At 46.8% G+C, this 19,320-nt stretch overlaps 1 protein-coding gene across 3 annotated transcripts in view; it reads left to right on the top strand.

Annotated features, from left to right (window-relative positions):
* The window catches only part of LOC113814278 (mucin-17), a 167,623-nt gene that overhangs the window by 147,972 nt on the left and 331 nt on the right, over positions 1 to 19,320 (top strand). Inside the window, exons 7-20 of one of the 3 annotated variants that reach the window (XM_070137632.1) lie at positions 179 to 214; positions 3,124 to 3,260; positions 6,694 to 6,876; positions 7,469 to 10,841; positions 11,190 to 11,428; positions 11,724 to 12,054; positions 12,320 to 12,442; positions 12,830 to 12,942; positions 13,367 to 13,501; positions 13,822 to 13,962; positions 14,249 to 14,655; positions 14,972 to 15,080; positions 16,613 to 16,690; positions 17,655 to 19,320. The exon at positions 17,655 to 19,320 is cut by the window's right edge and continues 331 nt beyond it. In XM_070137632.1, coding sequence (XP_069993733.1) covers positions 179 to 214; positions 3,124 to 3,260; positions 6,694 to 6,876; positions 7,469 to 10,841; positions 11,190 to 11,428; positions 11,724 to 12,054; positions 12,320 to 12,442; positions 12,830 to 12,942; positions 13,367 to 13,501; positions 13,822 to 13,962; positions 14,249 to 14,655; positions 14,972 to 15,080; positions 16,613 to 16,690; positions 17,655 to 17,738 — 5,489 coding nt within the window. In that variant the 3' untranslated portion in view covers positions 17,739 to 19,320. The remainder of the gene's footprint in view (positions 1 to 178; positions 215 to 3,123; positions 3,261 to 6,693; positions 6,877 to 7,468; positions 10,842 to 11,189; positions 11,429 to 11,723; positions 12,055 to 12,319; positions 12,443 to 12,829; positions 12,943 to 13,366; positions 13,502 to 13,821; positions 13,963 to 14,248; positions 14,656 to 14,971; positions 15,081 to 16,612; positions 16,691 to 17,654) is intronic. The other 2 variants (XM_070137634.1, XM_070137633.1) reach the window with 2 other exon arrangements.

The raw sequence follows: 19,320 nt of genomic DNA, 5'->3' as shown, positions 1-19,320 counted from the left end.
TAAGTGTAGGTAAGTGAGAAGAGTATTTTTGGTGAAAGATAAAAAGAAGATCAGTACATTTCTCTAAAACTAAAATATTTACCTGAAAGTCCTAGAAACCTAAGTTTTTGTTGAGAGAAACAAAGGCCTTGTTATATCCATTCCAAGTTATTCATATGTGTGTCTGTTCGAATTCCAGCTTTCGGCTTCAGTGGTTCCCTTGCCGGAATTGCAGGTACGTCTCGTTCGATTCCGTTGACCATGTCTTCGCTTATATTACGAGATTATGGCTTATTAACCGTGGCTTTAGATGTTTATTGTGATGACGCATGTTGTACCCCCAGCATATGTAGACGAAGATTGTTTAGCTTTGTGTTTTTATTAGATAATGTGATGTCCGGAAGCTATAATGGGTTGTCATCATAAGAGTTCAGTAAAGCAAAGGAGGCATAACATCACACAGACATAATTATATATATATATATATATATATATATATATATATATATATATATATATGTATGTATACATGTATATATACATGTATATGTATGTATATATGTATATATACATATATACATATATACATACATACATATATATATATATGTATGTATGTATGTATGTATTCATGTATGTATGTATGCATGCATATATGCGTATATACATTAAATTTAATGTGTCTGAAAAAAAACGCATGTGTACTAGTAACTAACATGTACACGTCAAAAAACTTACAAACTACTTATGCCATTAAGAACCCAAAGACCTTGGAATCAAGTAATTGTTTTACCCTCATAAACATCACGCACAAACCCTCATAACTCCCACCCCCACCCCCTCATAACTCCCCCACCCCATCCCCTCATAAAGCGAGTGGGACCGTGTGTTATGAAAGCTTCTCTTCCATCCTCTCTCACCCTCTCCCAGCTCGCTTAGGTTGTAATGTTGTTAACAGGGGTTGTGAGTCCCAATGTTGTGATAATGCTGAGCTTCCCCCAGACCCCTTCCCTACCCCCTACTTGTAGCCTTTAAGATTTTAGCTTGTCGGGTTTTGACTTGTTATGAGGCTGCCATGTCTGCAGTTGTGTGTTTTCATTTTTTTGAGAATGATTTACTATAGTTTTTTTTTATCTTCCTCTTTCAAATTATTTCTGCATTTTCCTCCTTACTCTCTGCTTCTCTCAATCTCTTAGTCTCTGTTTCTTTGTCTCTCTCTCTGTCTCTGTCTCTCTCTCTCTCTCTCTCTCTCTCTCTCTCTCTCTCTCTCTCTCTCTCTCTCTCTCTCTCTCTCTCTCTCTCTCCATCTCCCTCTGCCTCTCTCTCTCTCTCTCTCTCTCCCTCTCCCTCTCCCTCTCCCTCTCCCTCTCCCTCTCTCTCTCTTGCTCTCTATTCTCCCTCCTTCTCTTCCTTTTTTAGCCATATATTTTATTTCCCACTATGCATAAAACAAATGTCAAAACCCCACAAGTAAGCTTGTATCACATGTATTGGCAGTGCACTGATATTTTGAACGTAAATGCCTATGTTTATATTCGTTGCAGAATCATGATTTACTTGAAGAAGAATGATGCACTTACGCTAGATTTGCGATTTCTTTGCTCATAAAACAAAACTATAAAGTCACATAACGTTTTGCACACTTCTGCAAATTGCACGCGAATATAGAGGCGTTTACGTCTTGAGGTGACCTCCGGGTGACCTCATGTTGCAATGCTTGAGATGGTTATGGCGGAATGCAAAGCAAGTCCCTCTTGGTCATGCAGGGTCAGGACAGGGTTCGGGACGGGCGGTGGGTGGACAGCCCGGGTCAAACCTGGTGGGCGTCTTGGAACCGAGCGAAGGTCACCCAAGCGGACAGCGTCTTGGGGCGCGGTTCAGCATCGGCGCCAGGCACAATCTGGCCACCAGGGTCATGAGCAATGGCGTCGAGGTCATTGTGGCGGGTAAGTGCATGAGTAGAAGGCGCGACGCGAAGGCTGGGCGAGGTCAGGGCGGGTCAGCGAGCCGGAGCGTCGGGGTCGTGTTTTAGACAAAGGTCGTTTGTTGGAACATTGTTTGTGACTGCCGGATGCTGTTGCCGTTGCGCTTTTGTTTATGTTTTATTTATCTATTTATCTATTTATTTATTTATCTATTTATTAATTTTTGCTACTAATCACTTAATCCATGATTTAAGAGCCTGGTTAACCCCTTCGCTAATATTTGCGATTCACAACGCTTAAATAACAACAATAATGATGATATTGTATACAGCTTTCCGCCAGTAACAACTGATATTCCATTATAGTCCAGATTTTTTTTCCCTCCCCCCCCACCTTATATATATTTTTTCATAAACACCGCAATTTTTCTCACGCACCCTTTTGCCCTCCTTACGAAAAAAAAATAATAATAAAAAAAAAATAACAAGGAGTTTGGACACTGATTGATTAGATTTTGTTTTTGTTTTTTCTCAATTTTCACGCATTCTTTTGTCTGTCGCGCACCCTGTTTACGTATCTCACGCACCCTAAGTTTGTCAATATACTTTTTTTTTTATCCTTACTCCTACCCCACCCCCCAAAATGGACATGATTGACATATTGAGAATAAGAATACCAACACATACAGCACATATTTCATTGATATAAATTTTACTGTTAGACAATGGATAAGATTTTATTGTTCATTATATTGTTTTAGGGGGAGGGAGAGTTTCATTATATATACGGTTTATATAAAGTATCTACATATATGTGCATATACATATGTGTGTGTGTGTGTGTATGTGTGTGTGTGTGTGTGTGTGTGTGCGTGTGTGTGTGTGTGTGTGTTTGTGTGTGTGTATGTGTATGTGTGTATGTGTGTGTGTGTGTGTGTGTGTGTGTGTGTGTGTGTGTGTGTGTGTGTGTGTGTGTGTGTGTGTGTGTGTGTGTGTGTGTGTGTGTGTGTGTGTGTGTTTATATGTGTGGGTGTGTATGCATGTATGTATATGTATATGTAATAATACTTTATATACAGTCATGTTAAGATTATGATATTTATTAATGTACAGTTATCATTATCCAATTCCTGTAATAATAGTTTATTGAAAAGTAGATTAATTCACACTTGTTAACGTTCCTAATTTCCTCTACTTATTCCCCCCCCCCCTTTAAATAGGAGACAAGACGGCCTCTCCGCGACCACAGGAACAAGCCATCACGAACAACTTCGAGAAATTCCGAAGGCCGATCACGCTGCCGCCATCAACACTCTCTGACCACATGTTGCTGTTCGCGTCCCAGGAACCCGATCAGGTCAGTCATAGAAAATGGTTCCGTCATATCCCCTTTACAGAAAACGGCGATGGTGTGCACCGGTAACTAGTGTAGATCACTGCTGTAGTTTTAGATTGATTGATTTTCTGTTTGTATTGTAATATTGTTGTTGTTGTTGTTTTAAGCACAAATTGCGTAGTGTTGTAAATAGAAGGGCTGTGCTTCACAAGCAAATATGTACATATATACGTATTCCCTCATTCCACGCGATCACAGGAATGCACACGCACTGGAACAAGCAAACAAACACACACACACACACACACACACACACACACACACACACACACACACACACACACACACACACACACACACACACACACACACACACACACACACACACACACACACACACACACACACACACAGACACACACACAAAGCAGCTTGCCCGTCGTGCATGAATGATGATAAAGCACCAAATGTAGATATCTCTTTCAAGTTCTTTAAGAAGCAACTTGAAAAAAGGAAAATAATTTTAGGAAAACCGTAAGCAAAATGCGAGGCAAAAAATCGACTACAATGAAATACATTTCCTCGCGAAGAAAATGTAGCAAGATTGTCCTCAGTAGATCCTAATGTAAGGTGGATCTCGACCGTTTGATAAGAGGGATCAGATGGTCTTCAGGGATATTTCAAAAAGGTATTGTGGTTTTGTAAGTTGAAGAGTATATAGCATTGATGTTGCTACGGGACGACAGAGAAATTGGTAAGGATAGAGAAGAAGAGAATGAGAAAGAGGAGAACAAGAAGAAGACAAGTTAGAGAAAGAGGAAAAAGCCGAAAAATTAAGAAATGGAAAAAAAGATCTCTACGCACTTCTTCCACGCATGACAAAACGACTTTGGATGAATTCCTTAAAACACTTACTAAACTGACTTGTTCTTTAATAAATTTAAATGCATGATTTGCATGTCTAAATGATATCTCTGGCATGGAATACTTTGTGCTTGATGAATGCATGATGAAACCGTTTGACATAAAGATTATCTTTCCAATTCATGATTGTTTTATGAATATAACTGACAAAATAATGGAATGTTTGGGCTATTAACGTGTGTCATGAAATTAATTACTAACATCATTACTAACTTGCCTTCAAGTAATTTTTCAAAGATTAAAAAATTTAGTTTCCTGTTGCAATGTCTGTGTATTTTCCTTTCTCTTTTTATTCCGGATTTTTCTTTTTGTTGTGGCTCTTGCTCTCTTTCTTAGTAACTCGGTTTTACATTTATTTCTCTTTTCTTACAATCATAACATTCTTAAATTACCTCTCTCTCTCTCTCTCTCTCTCTCTCTCTCTCTCTCTCTCTCTCTCTCTCTATCTCTCTCTCTCTCTCTCTCTCTCTCTCTCTCTCTCTCTCTCGTCCTTTCTCCTTGTTCCCTAGTTCTTCTCTTCCCCTTCCTCTCTCCCCTTTCGTCGAGGGAAGGAACAAGACCGCCTGAGTCGCCGTGCCTTTCCCTCGACTCTTCTGCGCCTTCTGCATGGATCTCACGCCCTGCCGACTAACCCTACTAACAGGCGGCTCGAGGACGTAAGCTCTCTCGCAAGCGCCCCGGGCAGAGGCGCCCCTCCTCCAGACGCCCTCCCGCCGGCCCCGAGAGCTCCCCGGACGCCCTCAGGAACATCCTCGCCCTCCTCACCTCCCAGGGCTTCTTCGCGCCCTCGGGACTCGGAGAGGGGGTGCAGGAGGAGGGCGAGAAAGAGGAGGAGGGGGAGGAAGGGGAGGAACAAGGAGAGAGAGTAGAGGAGGGAGAGTCCGGGGGCGGGTCGAGTGGCCCAGACCTCAAGGGCGTGCCGGGGTTGGTAGGGCCCGAGGAACCGTCCGTGCCCCTCAGGGTCGTGACGGACTCGGACCTGTTCCTCACCCGCACGTACCTGCACACGGTGACCTACCTGACGGAGATGGCCGGCACGGGGGACATGACGCGCCTGGAGGTCATGTCTAGCGTGGTCACCCACCACCCCGCCTTCCACTCCCTCGCCCCCAGAGTCACCGCCCAGGTAACGCCGCCAGGAACCCAGTCCTTCCTTCCTTTCCTTCCTTGCTTCCCCGATCGCTGCGTAAACACCGTGTCAGATTTTTTTCTCTCAGCTGAAACGAAGAAAAAAAATGTAGATACGAAAAAAAGTTTATAGATTAAATGACACTTTTCTCTGCTGAAACGAAGAAAAAAAAAGATAAATTAATTGACACTTTTCCCAGCAGAACCTAAGAAAAAGATAAAGATTATAGATTAAATGACAATCATAGAGATGCTTCACCCTTGGAGGTATCTCGAACCATTTGGAGTGACGTGCTCGAACTGGGCCGAAAAAAGAGCTTGTACATAGCCTGGCAAGAAGGTACTAACTATTAATGATTAAACTAATTAGCTTAATTGGTGCTCGTAGAGTAGATGAGGTAGATAATCGGATAATCCCAGTTAGAAGGAAAAGGTAATCACAGTTTCATAGTCCTTTTTACTATACTGATCTGGTTTATTCAACTCATTAGAAGATTATTAATTAATCGTAGTCAATGTAGGAAAGATATGAATGAGATATTATTTATCCTCATTTACACCTTTTGCTATTTATGATAGAACATGTCAACGCTTTGGTATATAGAGGAATTTCGACAGTGTGTAGTAAGTTGACATACCTGCAGCTAAATGGTGCCTTATCTAATAGTAAGTTAAGAAGACGAAAGTGTGACTGATTACACCACCAAAGGATTAAATTACATTATTTTTAAAAGATTACATTATTTTTTAAGAGATTACATTATTTCTAAGAGATTACATTAATTTTAAGAGATTACATTATTTTTAAAAGGTTACATTATTTTTCCTCATTAAGATATACGAATATTGGAGATAAACAACTTCCTATATTTTCAATGCTTTATATAAACCTATTTTATGTGAAACCTGTGGAATCGGTTTGCATGTTAATGAAAACATTCTATGATTTGGATGTTTTATATATTTGTTCAACTAAAGGAATGAATTTGCACATTTATGGCATTACTAAAGTAAATATTCGTACTTTAATGTTCATCTAAGTAAACCGAATCCATAGATCAGAACCTAACCATCCTTGCCAAAATGTCCCTAAAACCCATAAAAAAACAATCAATAATACCCCTTAAATCTAAAAAAAAAAAAAAAGCAAAATTAAATCAATAAACCCTCAAAAAAAGTCAAAATCATTAAATATAAAAACAAATATCCCTTTAATCTTAAAAAAACGAAATCAGTAACTACAGCTTTCCCCCGCCAAATCGAATAAAAAAACAAACAAACTAAAAAAAACAAACAACGCATCAAATTAACAAATCTTAAAAGACACAACCGAAGCTGAATCACCCAACAAAACAGTCACGTGACACTCAACCCCACTTTTTTTTATGAATGACGACGACAGGTGACACAGCTGGCCGGCGGGGATGACGGTGCCTTCCAGACTAACACGTACTTCACGACCTACACCTACTACAACACCATCTTGGCTGGCAATCGACCCTTCGTCATCACCAGCAAGCAGACGGTGCAGAACGTCGTGACTGTTCCTCTGCCAGACACCGGGTCATTCATTGAGAGGACGGAGGTGTGTGGTTGAGGGGAGAGGGAGGAGGGGAGGGGGAAGGAGGGAGAGGGAGAGAGAGAGAGGGAGAGGGAGGGAAGGAAGGAGAGAGGGAAAGAAAGAGGGAAGGTGAAAAGGAGAAAGAAGGAGGACTGAGAGAGGAGGAGAGGGAGGGAGAGGAGGGAAAGAGGGAGAGGGAAAGAAAGAGTGAAGGAGAGAGGAAGAGAGGGGGAGGAGTGAAAGAGGGGAAGAAAGGAAGAGGGGGAAAATAAAGAGGAAGAGCATGGAGAGTCCATGGGAGAAAGGGAGAGGGGAGAGTAAGGGGAGAAAGAGAGAGAGAGAGAGAGAGAGAGAGAAAGGGAAAGACAGAAATATTTGTATAGATGTGTATGTATGTATGTATATATATACATTCTATCTTTCTCTGAGAGAGAGAGAGAGAGAATGCATGAGGGCGCATTTGATAGTGTAGTTGCGAAGTAAAATGTAGTTGTCAGTTTATATTTGCATATGCAAACTGCACAGAATTACCAAAGTGCTTTATTGGCGCGCTCACGCTCTCCTATCCAACTCCGAAAAAAATCTGATCCTTCTCTAACTCGCGCTCCCGTTGCAGGTGACCTTCGACACGCAGACGTACTTCACCACGCAGACCTTCACTCGCACGGGCGCCGACGACCAGGTGGAGACGTCGCAGGAGGTGCTGACGCAGGTGGTGATCACGGAGGCCCCGACCGTGGAGCGCTCGAGCGTGGCCCCGAGCAGCACCTCGCTCATCACCAAGACCTACTTCACGACGCTCACCTACTACAACACGGCGCAGGACGGCCGCATCAGCAGCGACACGGTCGTCTCCTCGGAGGTGGTGACGGAGACGGCCTACGCCACGCCCACGCCCACGCTGGAGGGCGAGGGCGCTGTCACTCTCACGCCGACGCCCGCGCTTCAGCCCGAGGTGTCCTTCGGCGCCGACCAGGACGAGCTGGTGGTGTACGCCACCAAGACGCTGTACACGACGCTCACGTACCTGACCACCATCCTGGAGGGAAGCGAGACCATCACGGCCTCCAGGATCGAGGTCTCATCCAACATCGTCACGGAGCCGCTGACGTCGGCCCTGAGCGCGGAGGAGCTGCATTCCATCAAGAGCTCTTACCTCTCGGAGCAGCTGCGGCCCAGCGTCGCGGCCGAGCCAGAGCCCCAGACGGTCATGTACTACCACATCCGCGATAATCTGTACAAACAGCTCCGCACTTTCTTCGCCACTTACACGCACTATACCACGATGAGCGGCGGCGAAGTGCTCTCGCGGCTGGAGACCAAGACGAAGATCCTCACCTCCACCGTGACCACGGCCAGCGTCCCGGCGTCGCTCCTCATCAACCCCACGGCCGCCGTCGAGCCCATCTTCGCGACCGACTTCGCCTCGGCTGCAGGACCGAGCCTGCAGCTCGACCCATCCTACCTGTCTTCACTGAAGAGTTCCTTCCTGGCAGGTCGACCCACCGTGGGAGATCCAGGCGAGGAAGAAGGCCTCACAGCCACAGTCCTGGTGGAGGAGGGCGATGCCTCCGGCACCTTCGTGGTTAGCGACTCCACCACATCAGCCACTCTGCTGGTCCGCCCCACGGACGAGCCTTCGACCTCGTCCATCAGCGGCCAGACGATTGTGATCGTCGACTCAGCGCACTTGTCGTCCCTGAAATCCTCTTACCTGGCTTCGCTCTCGGCACAGCTGGCGTCCACAAAGGTGCCCACAGTCGAGCCCACCGTCAGTCCTTCACCAACCGTGGTCCCAGCCACAGGAACCACCGCGGTGCCCGATGAAGGAGACCCATCCACGACGACGCCAGATCCAGAAACGGATCCTACCATTACTACATCCATCCTCAATGAAACCACAGTCGTGCCAGGCACTGACGGCACGCCGACAACGTTGAGTCCGGGCGACACAGTCGTTGTCGTCGATCCTGGCGATGGGGGCGAGACAACCATCCTGCCGGAGATACCTTTCACCGTGCGTCCTGACTTGCCCAACCCCGACGAACTCTTCCCAGGAGGAGTCATTCCAGCGGCAGCCAGCGGCGGTTCTTCCTCTGGTGGCGACAGCTCCTCCTCCTCCTCCTCTTCGAGCGACGGAGGCTCAGAGGCCCCCGAGGGCAGCTCTGGTGGCATCAGCATCACAGGTTCTGGAAATAACGGCCTGAACATCGACCTGGGTCCTATGCTGACGGCCGTGGCTGGCATCCTCCGCAACAATCTCAACAGCCAGATTGCTGCCAAATCAGACGACAACCGCAGGAAGATCAACTCCCCGCTGCGACCTCCCAACACTCTCATTTCCGCGCAGCGCGAACCTCTGCTAATCCCTGTGGGTGGTGTGGGTGCTTCGCTGAGCAGCTCTCGTGACCACACGGAGGGCCCCGAGCATGGCTTCATTCCTCTCAGACGCCCAACAGCTCCTGAAACGCAGCCACGGTTCCCTGCGGGCGCCCAAGAGCCCCCACGAGGCGCACCGGCGTTGAATGCCAACCCAGGCTTCATCAAGGTCGTGCCCGAGCTGCCAGACCTCCCCACGCCCATCCATCTGGACGAAATGGAGAAGTTCGGCCCCACTTTCCTCCCGCCGCAGAAGACGCAGTCCGGCTTCACCGCCATCACCACGGAGTCTCTGGGACCGACGCGCGTGTCGGTCATTTCCGGTTCTCAGACCATCTTCTTCGGCGGAGTTGACCTGCAGGACCTGCCTCCGCCAGGCCAGCCAGCGCCGACGTCGGTGCAGGGCGCAAGTGGCTTCGAGCGCACGTCCCTCTTCCTGCAGCCCAGCCAACCTGTCCTCCTTGAGGAGACGAGACCCATGCCAGTGCCAGTCCGAGTGCCGGTGCCAGGCGACGGCGGCCCCATCCCCCTTCCGGTGACCCCGCAGTCCCTGGGCGATCAGCTGGCGGTGGGAGACACGCAGGCGGACGGGATCTTCTCGAGGCCCTCGCCGCAGCTCCCTCAGCCCTCTCGCGTTGGCCCGGCCACGATCGTGAGCATTGAAGGGGACAACCGCATCGTCGGCACTCAGATCGTCCACGCAAGGCCGGTCGACACCTACCGACCCGAGCCTTCCGTCATCGTCTCGCCCGCCCGAGGGGAGTTCGTGCTGCAGTCCACGGTGGGCGTCGGCATCCTGTCGAGTGACTCCGAGGACGACCAGCGGCCGCGTCCGCCCCCGGGGCTGGAAGGGACCGTGCTGACGGGCGTCGAGACCATCCTCGTGGGCCAGGGAGCTGACAGCGGTCGCACGACTGTGGTCAGAGGCTCCTCGACCGTGATGTCAGGCGCCACGACCATCTTCAAGCCTCTGTTCACCCGACCTGCAGCAAATAACGAGCCTTTGGGTGACCTGACCTCCGTGGTGACCGGCCCAGGTGGCCTTCCCACGCAGTACATCACCCGCGTGGAGACGGAGGCTCGCACCATCACCGCCACGCGCACCGACGTCCTCTACACGGCCGGCGTCACGTCCACGCTGACGCAGGTGATCCGCAGCACCCTGCCCCTGCGCACCATCGTCACCACGGTCGTCGGCACAGCCACGCAGGTCAACTACATCACGGCGACGGCGCCCGCGGACGGCGCCTTCCTCCCCGGCGACCCCACCACGTACCCCCCGGGCTCGCCCTTCGACCCTGCCAACTACCCGTCCTTCCCGCTGGACGCCCAGCCCGGGGACGGCGACCTGCGACTCCCCGAGGACGCCGAGGTGGTGCTCAACGAGGCCAGCCTGGGCATCGCCGAGGACAACGAGATCAGCCGCGTGGTGGAGAGCAAGAGCCCGGACCAGGAGATCAACGTGGGAGGCCCCGTGCGCGCCGCCGTGTCCCTGTGCGAACCCCAGTGCTCCGCCGCGCGCCACGAGGTGTGCCGCCTCGTCCGCGGCGCCCACGCCTGCGTCTGCCGGGCGGGATACGCCAGGAGAGGCAGCGCTGATGCATGCAAACGTAAGTGCCAAAGGGCATCGTGTTCTCCCTTTGTTGTAGACGATATTTTGACGTTTGTAAACAGCTGGTGAATATATCCATATGTAAATACCTGTTTAAGTTGATATGAGCCTCGAGATTATAATTAGCTATTGAAATTATTGGAATATGCACTTATTTGTTTGTGTTCTTCATGTCGGATAATTGAGCATCTTTATAATAATCACACAAAAATGATTCATACACATCTCTAAACTTGACACATCACACCAAAAGAAAATTGATCCGGGACAACAAAACCAAAACCAACACAAACCCCAACTTCCTCAACACACTGCAACTCTCTCACGCCCCTTCTCCTCCTCACAGCATCGGCCGCCTACAACGTGCAAATCCTGCTCGACCGCGTGAGCAACGACCAGCTGATCTACAACTCGCTCTTGCGCAACGCCTCCCACCCATTCACGGTCGAGCTCTCCAACGAGGCCACCTTCGGCATCGACCGGGCCATGCTCGGCTCGCACCTGGCGCCTCGCTACCACGCCGCCACCATCACCAAGTTCATGGACACGAAGGAGACCGTGATGCCGGCCTCTGTGGGGAGTATGGTGAGTGGCGGGGAAGGGCGAGAGTTGGTTGATGGGGGCTTTGGAGAGTCGTGTTTTGTTTGCTCTTTTTTTTCGGGATCGGGAGGGGGGGAGGGGAGTGGGGTGTTATATTTTTCTTAGGTATATGTGTCTCGGTTTGTGCTTTTCATGAGGCTAATGTTATGCAAATGAACCTGGGCAAGGGGTATTATATTTCTTTAGGGATATATTTCTGAGTGTGTGTGTTTCTCGTATTATACAAATGAACCCACCCACAACCCACAACCTCACCCTCGCGTGACCCCCTCGCCTGCAGGACCACGGGCTGATCGCCGAAGTTAAGGTGGAGATCGCTCGGGGCGACGCCGACGGAACCGAGTACGAGGAGGAGATCATCAGCGAGTCGGTGGTGAAGGAGGCCCTCGAGTCGTCCTTGAGGAACACCAACTTCTCCCTGGGCGGCACCGAGCTCTTCGCCAACCGCGCGGTGTCGGTGCTGGCGGCGCAGGACTTCGACGAGTGCTCCGAGGTCGACCACAACGACTGCTCCGACAAGGCCCACTGCTTCAACACCCTCGGCTCCTTCCTGTGCGCCTGCAAGGACGGCTACAAGGACATGGACGACATGCCGGGCAGGCAGTGTGCTGGTACGTGCGACGAAGATGACGGCAGAGCTTTCTCAAGAAAAACATTTTTTTTTATCTTAATGTTTGATTGACATTATTTTGGCCACCTTCTAATTCAGATAGATAATTCACTTTACCGAATGACATGTCTCATCAAGGACTTCAAAGAACACCCAAACGCTGCCACTCGTAATAACAAAGAAAATTACATACCCATTTACCATTATTTCTTTTTTCTTTCTTTCTTGTCCCATCTCTAATTCTCCCTCTTCCCTTCCCTCAACAGTCCAGACAGAGCAGTGCGCCTTCTGCAACTTCCAAGGAGAGTGCATCGAGAAGGCTGATGGTTCCTACGGGTGCCGCTGCCTCCAGTGGTTCAGCGGCGAGCAGTGCCAGATCAACCTAAGAGGTACGGTGCCAAGAGAACACTCAAAAAACACTTAAGAGGACACTTAAAAATATAGTATTTGGATCTCAGAACATGCAGTCCTTGTAACTCAGAGCTCACAGAACTTGGAATCTAGAATTAACAGTGCTTAGATCTTAGGATCTGTAATACTTGAAACTTTGAACTTGCAGTATTTGAAACGTAAAAACCTATAGTACTTGGATTTTAGAACCTAGAACTTCCATGACTTGAAGCTTGGAATTTGCAGTACATGAGACCCAGAACTTTCAATCTCAAAATACAGAACACAGAACAAAATTTAAGCATATAAACATCTAGAATTACAATTCAATATTTTTCTTTTTATCAATACGGTAAGATTTTCATAAATATTTCTCGTGTTCTTAGTGCTGCTGATTGTGCTCGTGACTGTGGGATCCCTGCTGATTCTGCTGCTGATGCTGTGTCTCGTCCTCTGCTGCCTCAGAGCGCGACGCAACACGAGGAATAAACTGGGACAGGTGAGATGCTCAGTGATGATGATGGTGATGATGATGATGATGATGATGAATGTGATAATGGTAGTGGTGATGGTGATATTATTGATGAAGGATAGAATATTCATGATTGTGCGTCGTGGACGTAATATGTACAAACTCCAAAAGAGCAAATATAAGCAAAGACACAAACACACTCACAAACGCTCTCTCTCTCTCTCTCTCTCTCTCTCTCTCTCTCTCTCTCTCTCTCTCTCTCTCTCTCTCTCTCTCTCTCTCTCTCTCTTTCTTTCTTTCTTTCTCTCTCTCTTTCTGCCTCTGTCTGTCTCTCTTTCTCTCTCCCCCTCTCCCTCCCTCCCTCTCTCCCTCTCCAACCCACCCACCCAAACACCCCCACGCCCCCACATCCACCCACCCCCCTAACCCCTCCCCCCTCCTCCTCCCACAGATGACCGGCTCACCCGCGTTCCTCCGGGCAAGAAGGACGCGAACGGACAGCACCCTCGACCGCCGCGCCATGATCCACGAGACCTCATCCGAGAGCTCCGCCGAACGCCCACGATCGCCGCCCACGTCGTTCATGGTGGGTGTGAGAGGAGGGTTTTTTTTTTCTTCTCTTGTGGGGGTGGGGGTGGGATGGGGGATGGGGGCGGGAAGTGGTAATATGGGGTAAGGGTGATAATGATTATGGTAATGTTGATGAAGGTCATGATAATAATGGAGTCAGTAATGATAATGATAATGTTTACAATGATCATAGTGGAGTCAATAATGATAATAACGATAATAATGATGTTGATAATGATAATTGTAATGACTGATGATAATGATGATGATAACAGATACAACTTTAATAAAAATGGCAAAGCACCTACTAACTCCGTCTCCCCCCCCCCCCCGCAGCCTCCACCCCCGCCCATGCCCCAGGAGAAGCCCGAGCGCCCCCCGAGGCCCCCCAGGTCGGACGTCAGCGCCAGCAGACAGTCCAGGACCTCCTTCGCCGAGGACCGCTCCGTAGGACTCCACACGACGCTGCCTCCCGTGGTACGTTGGGGAGAGGGGGAGGGAGAGGGGGAAGGGGCAAGGGGGAAGGAAGGAGAGTGAGGGAGAGAGGGGAAGGGGAAAGAAGGAGGGTGAGGGAGAGGGGGAAAGGGGCAAGGGGGAAGGAAGGAGGGAGAGGTTAAGAGGAAGAGGGATCGGGAAGGAAGGGGTGAGGGAGGAGGAAGGGAGGAAGGGACGGGAAAGGGAGTATGGGTGATCCGAATCCTGTGACCTTACAGCCGCGTCCCATGACCTTTCTATGTGCCTGACGCCCCCCGCCTCCCCTCAGCTGATCCCGCGCGTGAAGGGCCCCGCGCCGCGCCGCCCGTCCGTCGTCAGCCGCGGCGAGAACGGCGAACCGCGCGTGATGATCGGCGCCGACGCCCGCTCTGACCTGGCGGCGTCGCAGCAGGCGTACGTGGACCTGCTGGACCCGCCGACGGCCTCCATCGCCCCGACCCACCACGGGCGCAGCAGCAGGAGGGAGAGCGTGACCGCCGCGTCCGTCCACTCCATCCACGCGCGCATCAACCGCTCCAGGTCGCAGTCCCGCGAGCGCCTCACGGACTCGTTCCTGCACCACCACCTCCCGCAGGGCTCCATGCGCTCCAGGTCCTCCGACAGGCTCCACCACAGCAGCCACGACCTCCACTCCGAGTTCGGGGTCAACTTCTCCTTCAGACACGACGGGGAGAGGTGAGGCATCAGGTTCTATTTCAAGCTAATAGTCAAGAACCTTGTGGAAGCTTTTTTAATTCCCTCTTTGAGTTTAGGTTTTGCATGTCCCAATTTAGGACCTCGTCAGAAACCTTTATATATATATTTTATATTTCCTTTGTCTTCCTTCTAAGATCATATTTATATTTTCTTTGCCTTCCTTGTAAAATCATGTTTATATTTCCTTTGTCTTCCTTCTAAAATCATATTCATATTTTCTACGACCGGAAAATCCCACGAGAGCAACACAGTCCATTAAGAGAACACCACTTAATCCTCCACCGTTCTCTCTCAGGAGCGAAGCGAGGTCCTACGACGAAACGACAGTCCGGCCGCCCGTCAGAACCGCGGGTCCCGACAGCTTCTACTCCTCGAAGGCGCTGTCTTCCCAACACATCTCCGACGTAAGTACACAGAGACAAATTCCACAGGAAATTAATAACTGAAATTTTTAAAGAAGTGATGCAGGTAGACTGACTATTAGACGAAGAGATGATGCTGATGATGCTCAGTCCAATCTCGTCTTACGCTTGACTGGACCAAGTCAACAGACTGGCTTTCAATACCCTTGGACCTTCCTTTAAATAGTTTCTTACCTAATAAAACATTTAGATAAATTTGAAAATATTAGTAAATGTTCTGATAATGTTAGTGTTGATAAAGTTAGTATTTAAGATTAAGTTACAGTTCTTCCTAGTTCAATGTGCAAATGACCATCCTATAACGTTCTTATAGATTGCATGACACTGTTTGGTTATCAATTTTCGTCCTTATATCAACTGTAGACAATATAGCAGTCTTAGGAGTAATTGATAGTCCTTGTAGAATAGATATGCATATTCCTTATAAACATTCAAACTCTTTAAATAGATTAGAGTTTAGCGTTAGAGTAGATTATAAAAAAAATCGACCCATGAATTTATATTAAATAGTTGCAAATTTAAAACTTGAGAAATAGTGTGTATATTTCTTAATTTTTCGGGAGATTTTTTTTTCTTTCATTCGTTCTTGCTTTTCGAAAGACACAAATTTATCAAAAGCACTTCGGTCTGACTCTATATATACTTTTTTCGACACAGTTGGGATAGCAGGTGGAAACAGTCTCAAAGGAAATACAGTAAAGTAGAATACAAAACAAAAAAAGAGAAAAATTACAAAAAAAAAAAAAATAAATAAAAAATAATAATAATAATAAAATAAAACAAATAAATAAATAAAAATCTACATCGGACTTAGTCTTTTCATTTACTGGACGGAATGTTAAATTCAGTTATGACTGTGATTGCATTCTTTAATTTGGAATTTAATTTAAAAATGTGTTGGTGACTCCGTATGCAAAGGAATGAAAATAATGTTAATGATAATAGTCGGACTACAAATAGTAATCATAATAATGCTGATGATAATGATTATAGTGATGATTATCATTATGATGACAGAATAGATTGACAAATAAAACCAAGAACTTAAGAGATCGGTTTCCATCTCCTCTCTCAAAAAATAAAACGCCCCCAACGACCCTCCACTTACCCACACCTGTCTTCCCCCCACATACACCTGTGTCCCACTCCCGCCTCCCCACATACACCTGTGTCTCCCTCCCCCCAACACCTGTCTCCCCCTCCCCCACCCACACCCGTCTCCCCTTCCCCCACCCACACCTGTCTCCCCCTCCCCCACCCACACCCGTCTCCCCCTCCCCCACCCACACCCGTCTCCTCCTCCGCCACCCACACCCGTCTCCCCCTCCCTCCCCTACCCACACCCGTCACCCCCTCCCCACATGCACCTGCCCCCCCCCCTCCCCTCCTACCCCTATCTTCCCCCCCACACACACCCGTCTCCCCCTCCCCCTCCCCCACCTGCCCCTGTCTCCCCCCTCCCCCCCACCCGCCCCTGTCTTCCACGCCTCACCTTTCCGTCTCGCAACCTGTAGGAGCACCAGACGATGGCAGAACGTGACGGCGGATCCACGCTAGTTTACCCGCAGACAGAACTATACAGACCCGTTCGTGTAAGTGACTTGTGCATGCACCTTTTTGCTCGCTTGCTTTGGTGCTGAGATCCTCTTCTTGGACCGCATTCGTGTTGACAAAATGTAGAAAGGTATGAATGGATTTCTGACGCAGAGGTATTCGAAACCGGTCTTGCATTGTGAAGATATTCATTCTCATTCATGCCTTTCTACTCTCTTCTTGGTTCGGTGTGTGAAGTGACTTGTGCTTTATGCTGTCTGACTTGCTAATACCTCTTGTGAGACTTTTTTCCACGACATCAAGCTAACAGGAAGACAATTTGATTGTTGTTTTATAAGGGCTCACTCTCGTGTATGAGTGTATATATATATATATATATATATGTGTATATATATATATATATATATATATATATATATATATATATATATATATATATATATGTATATATATTCCCTGGCCTCTTTTTTACTAATGATTGTGAATAAAGATTTTAATCCATCAGTTGAAATAACTCCTGACATATTTACTTGTTTCTTGTGAGTAAAATAACGGTAGTTCTAATCTGAGAAATGATAAATTGCCTAAACTAACTCACTAAGGTTTATGAACAACGATCTTTCCATGTAACTGCCTGCTGTTCGTGCCATTTATCTTACATGTATTTTTTGTCTTGTTCATTCACATTCGCTCTGTCAAGACTTCTAACTTACGTCAGTATCCTTTAGGAACTTTTGTTTATGACATATCTTCAATAGAATTTTGAGTGTTTCACTTTTCTTTTCTTCCTTGCTTTTGTTATTTTCCGTTCAATATCCTCACGAAGAGAAGATACAGAAGAATAAAGAAGACAACGAAGAACGATAACCGTAGCTGTAAAAAAGAAAAAGAAAAGAGAAATAAGAGAGAAAATATAAACATCTAAAACGTACTCATACTCAAGGATCCAAAAGGGATTCGACCCCATAAACTCATCCCATTTCTCCCCTTCTTTCCCTCCAGGACACCGATTCCCTAAGCGACATGAGCGACCACCACTCCAAGGCCACGTCGAGTAGAGCAGCTTCCAGAAGCTTCTTCTCCTGAGGTGTCTCCTAGATGAGATGTCACTCAATCGGTGCTGTCAGACTGGTGTCAATCAAGTTGTTGCGTCACGGCTGCGTGTTCTCTGCGGCGTTCCTAAAGTGCGCTGACTACGACCCTCTCCGTTTTCTTCGGTTACTTCAACAAGATGGGTAAACTGTGCTAAATCGAGTAGTTTATAGAATCGCCAGGTCAAGGCACGTGCGCTGGGCTGTGTTGTCCAAATATCGGGCTTGACTAGAAAAAAAAATAGTCATGATGTATATTTTTTATTATTCCGTTCTTTCCGCACTTCTTGTAATTCATTGTAATATCTTTACGCTCTTGCTGTTTTGGAAATAATCTTGTTATTTAGCCGTTGAGAACGCACGCCCATTATCACGGTTCGTAGGACTCGCGACAGTGAAAAAGGGCGAGGGTAGTATGATTTAGAAAAAAAAGGTATCTATTTTTCAGTTGTGTTTTTACCTCTGACTGTGTGCTTGCTCTCTACACTAGAGACCAAGAATGTAAGGCCAAAAAAATGGTTGTTTGCCATTTATGATTACGCAATTGCCTCTAATTTTCAGAGGTGCTTTTGTAATTGGCTAAAAAAAATGAAAATGGGGACGCTCGATAGTTTCAGAAGGGTGGACTATTTTATTACCACCCATTTTGGTGCCTATTATTTTCTCTGTAAAAAAATGAACATTATGTAATAATGCTGAATGTAAAGCAAAGAAGGTCACAAATAGCTTGAGGAAAGTGATTTTATTTGCTCAAGAAGGCTTTTGATAATATTTATTTATTTTTGATGCTATAGTTGTCACGTACACATACACATATATATACATATATTTTTTTTTATCTGTTTGCTGTTTCGTAAAACCTGTGAACGCTGGTGACGGCATTTCTTACCCTTTTTGTGACCTCTTTTGCTCTTTTATGATATATATATATAAATATGAATATATTTTCCTTCCCCCCCACACAAAAAATCAATCTTATCCATTTATTGTAATTATATAAAATGCTTTCTTATTTTACTTTTTATTGTTTTGATGTAAAGTAAGAAATAAATTGTTTTGTTAGTATACTTGTAATTACTAATAAGTATGTTTTGGGGTAATGTTCATTCAATCGGTTTCGCAAATCAGACTTTTGGAAAATGTGTAAAACAAGACAAAAAAGATTATAAAAAAAAATCTTCATTACGTTGTATAGTTTTAGCATTTGGTCAAAGGTTCGAGTTTGCGATCCTGAAAGATCATATATATATAGAAAAAAAAATCGATGTTATCCTAATCAATATATGATGTAAATAATTTTCAATTGTATATATACTAGTATTGACGAGCATGAGTGTGGCTGGTCCAAACTGAAACAATTCTAACCAGCGAGGGAGCCTTAGGCAGAGGTTGAGGGGCAGGCCTATTTTTGTTCATTTTCATTTTATCATCATTTTCTGTGAGGTTTGGAAAAAAAAAAAGAGGAAAAGCATTTAATTTTCTATTTTTTTCTTCTCTTTGAAGTGATTTTTGTAGTGTTTGATATATTGTATCTTTATTTTTCTGTTTTTTTAATTATGTTTTGCCTCTTTCCTTCC

The sequence above is a fragment of the Penaeus vannamei genome, chromosome 23 (assembly GCF_042767895.1).
Source record: "Penaeus vannamei isolate JL-2024 chromosome 23, ASM4276789v1, whole genome shotgun sequence".
Lineage (NCBI taxonomy): Eukaryota > Metazoa > Arthropoda > Malacostraca > Decapoda > Penaeidae > Penaeus > Penaeus vannamei.
The sequence above is the reverse complement of the archived record's forward strand: the minus strand, read 5'-3'. Positions and strand labels throughout refer to the sequence as shown.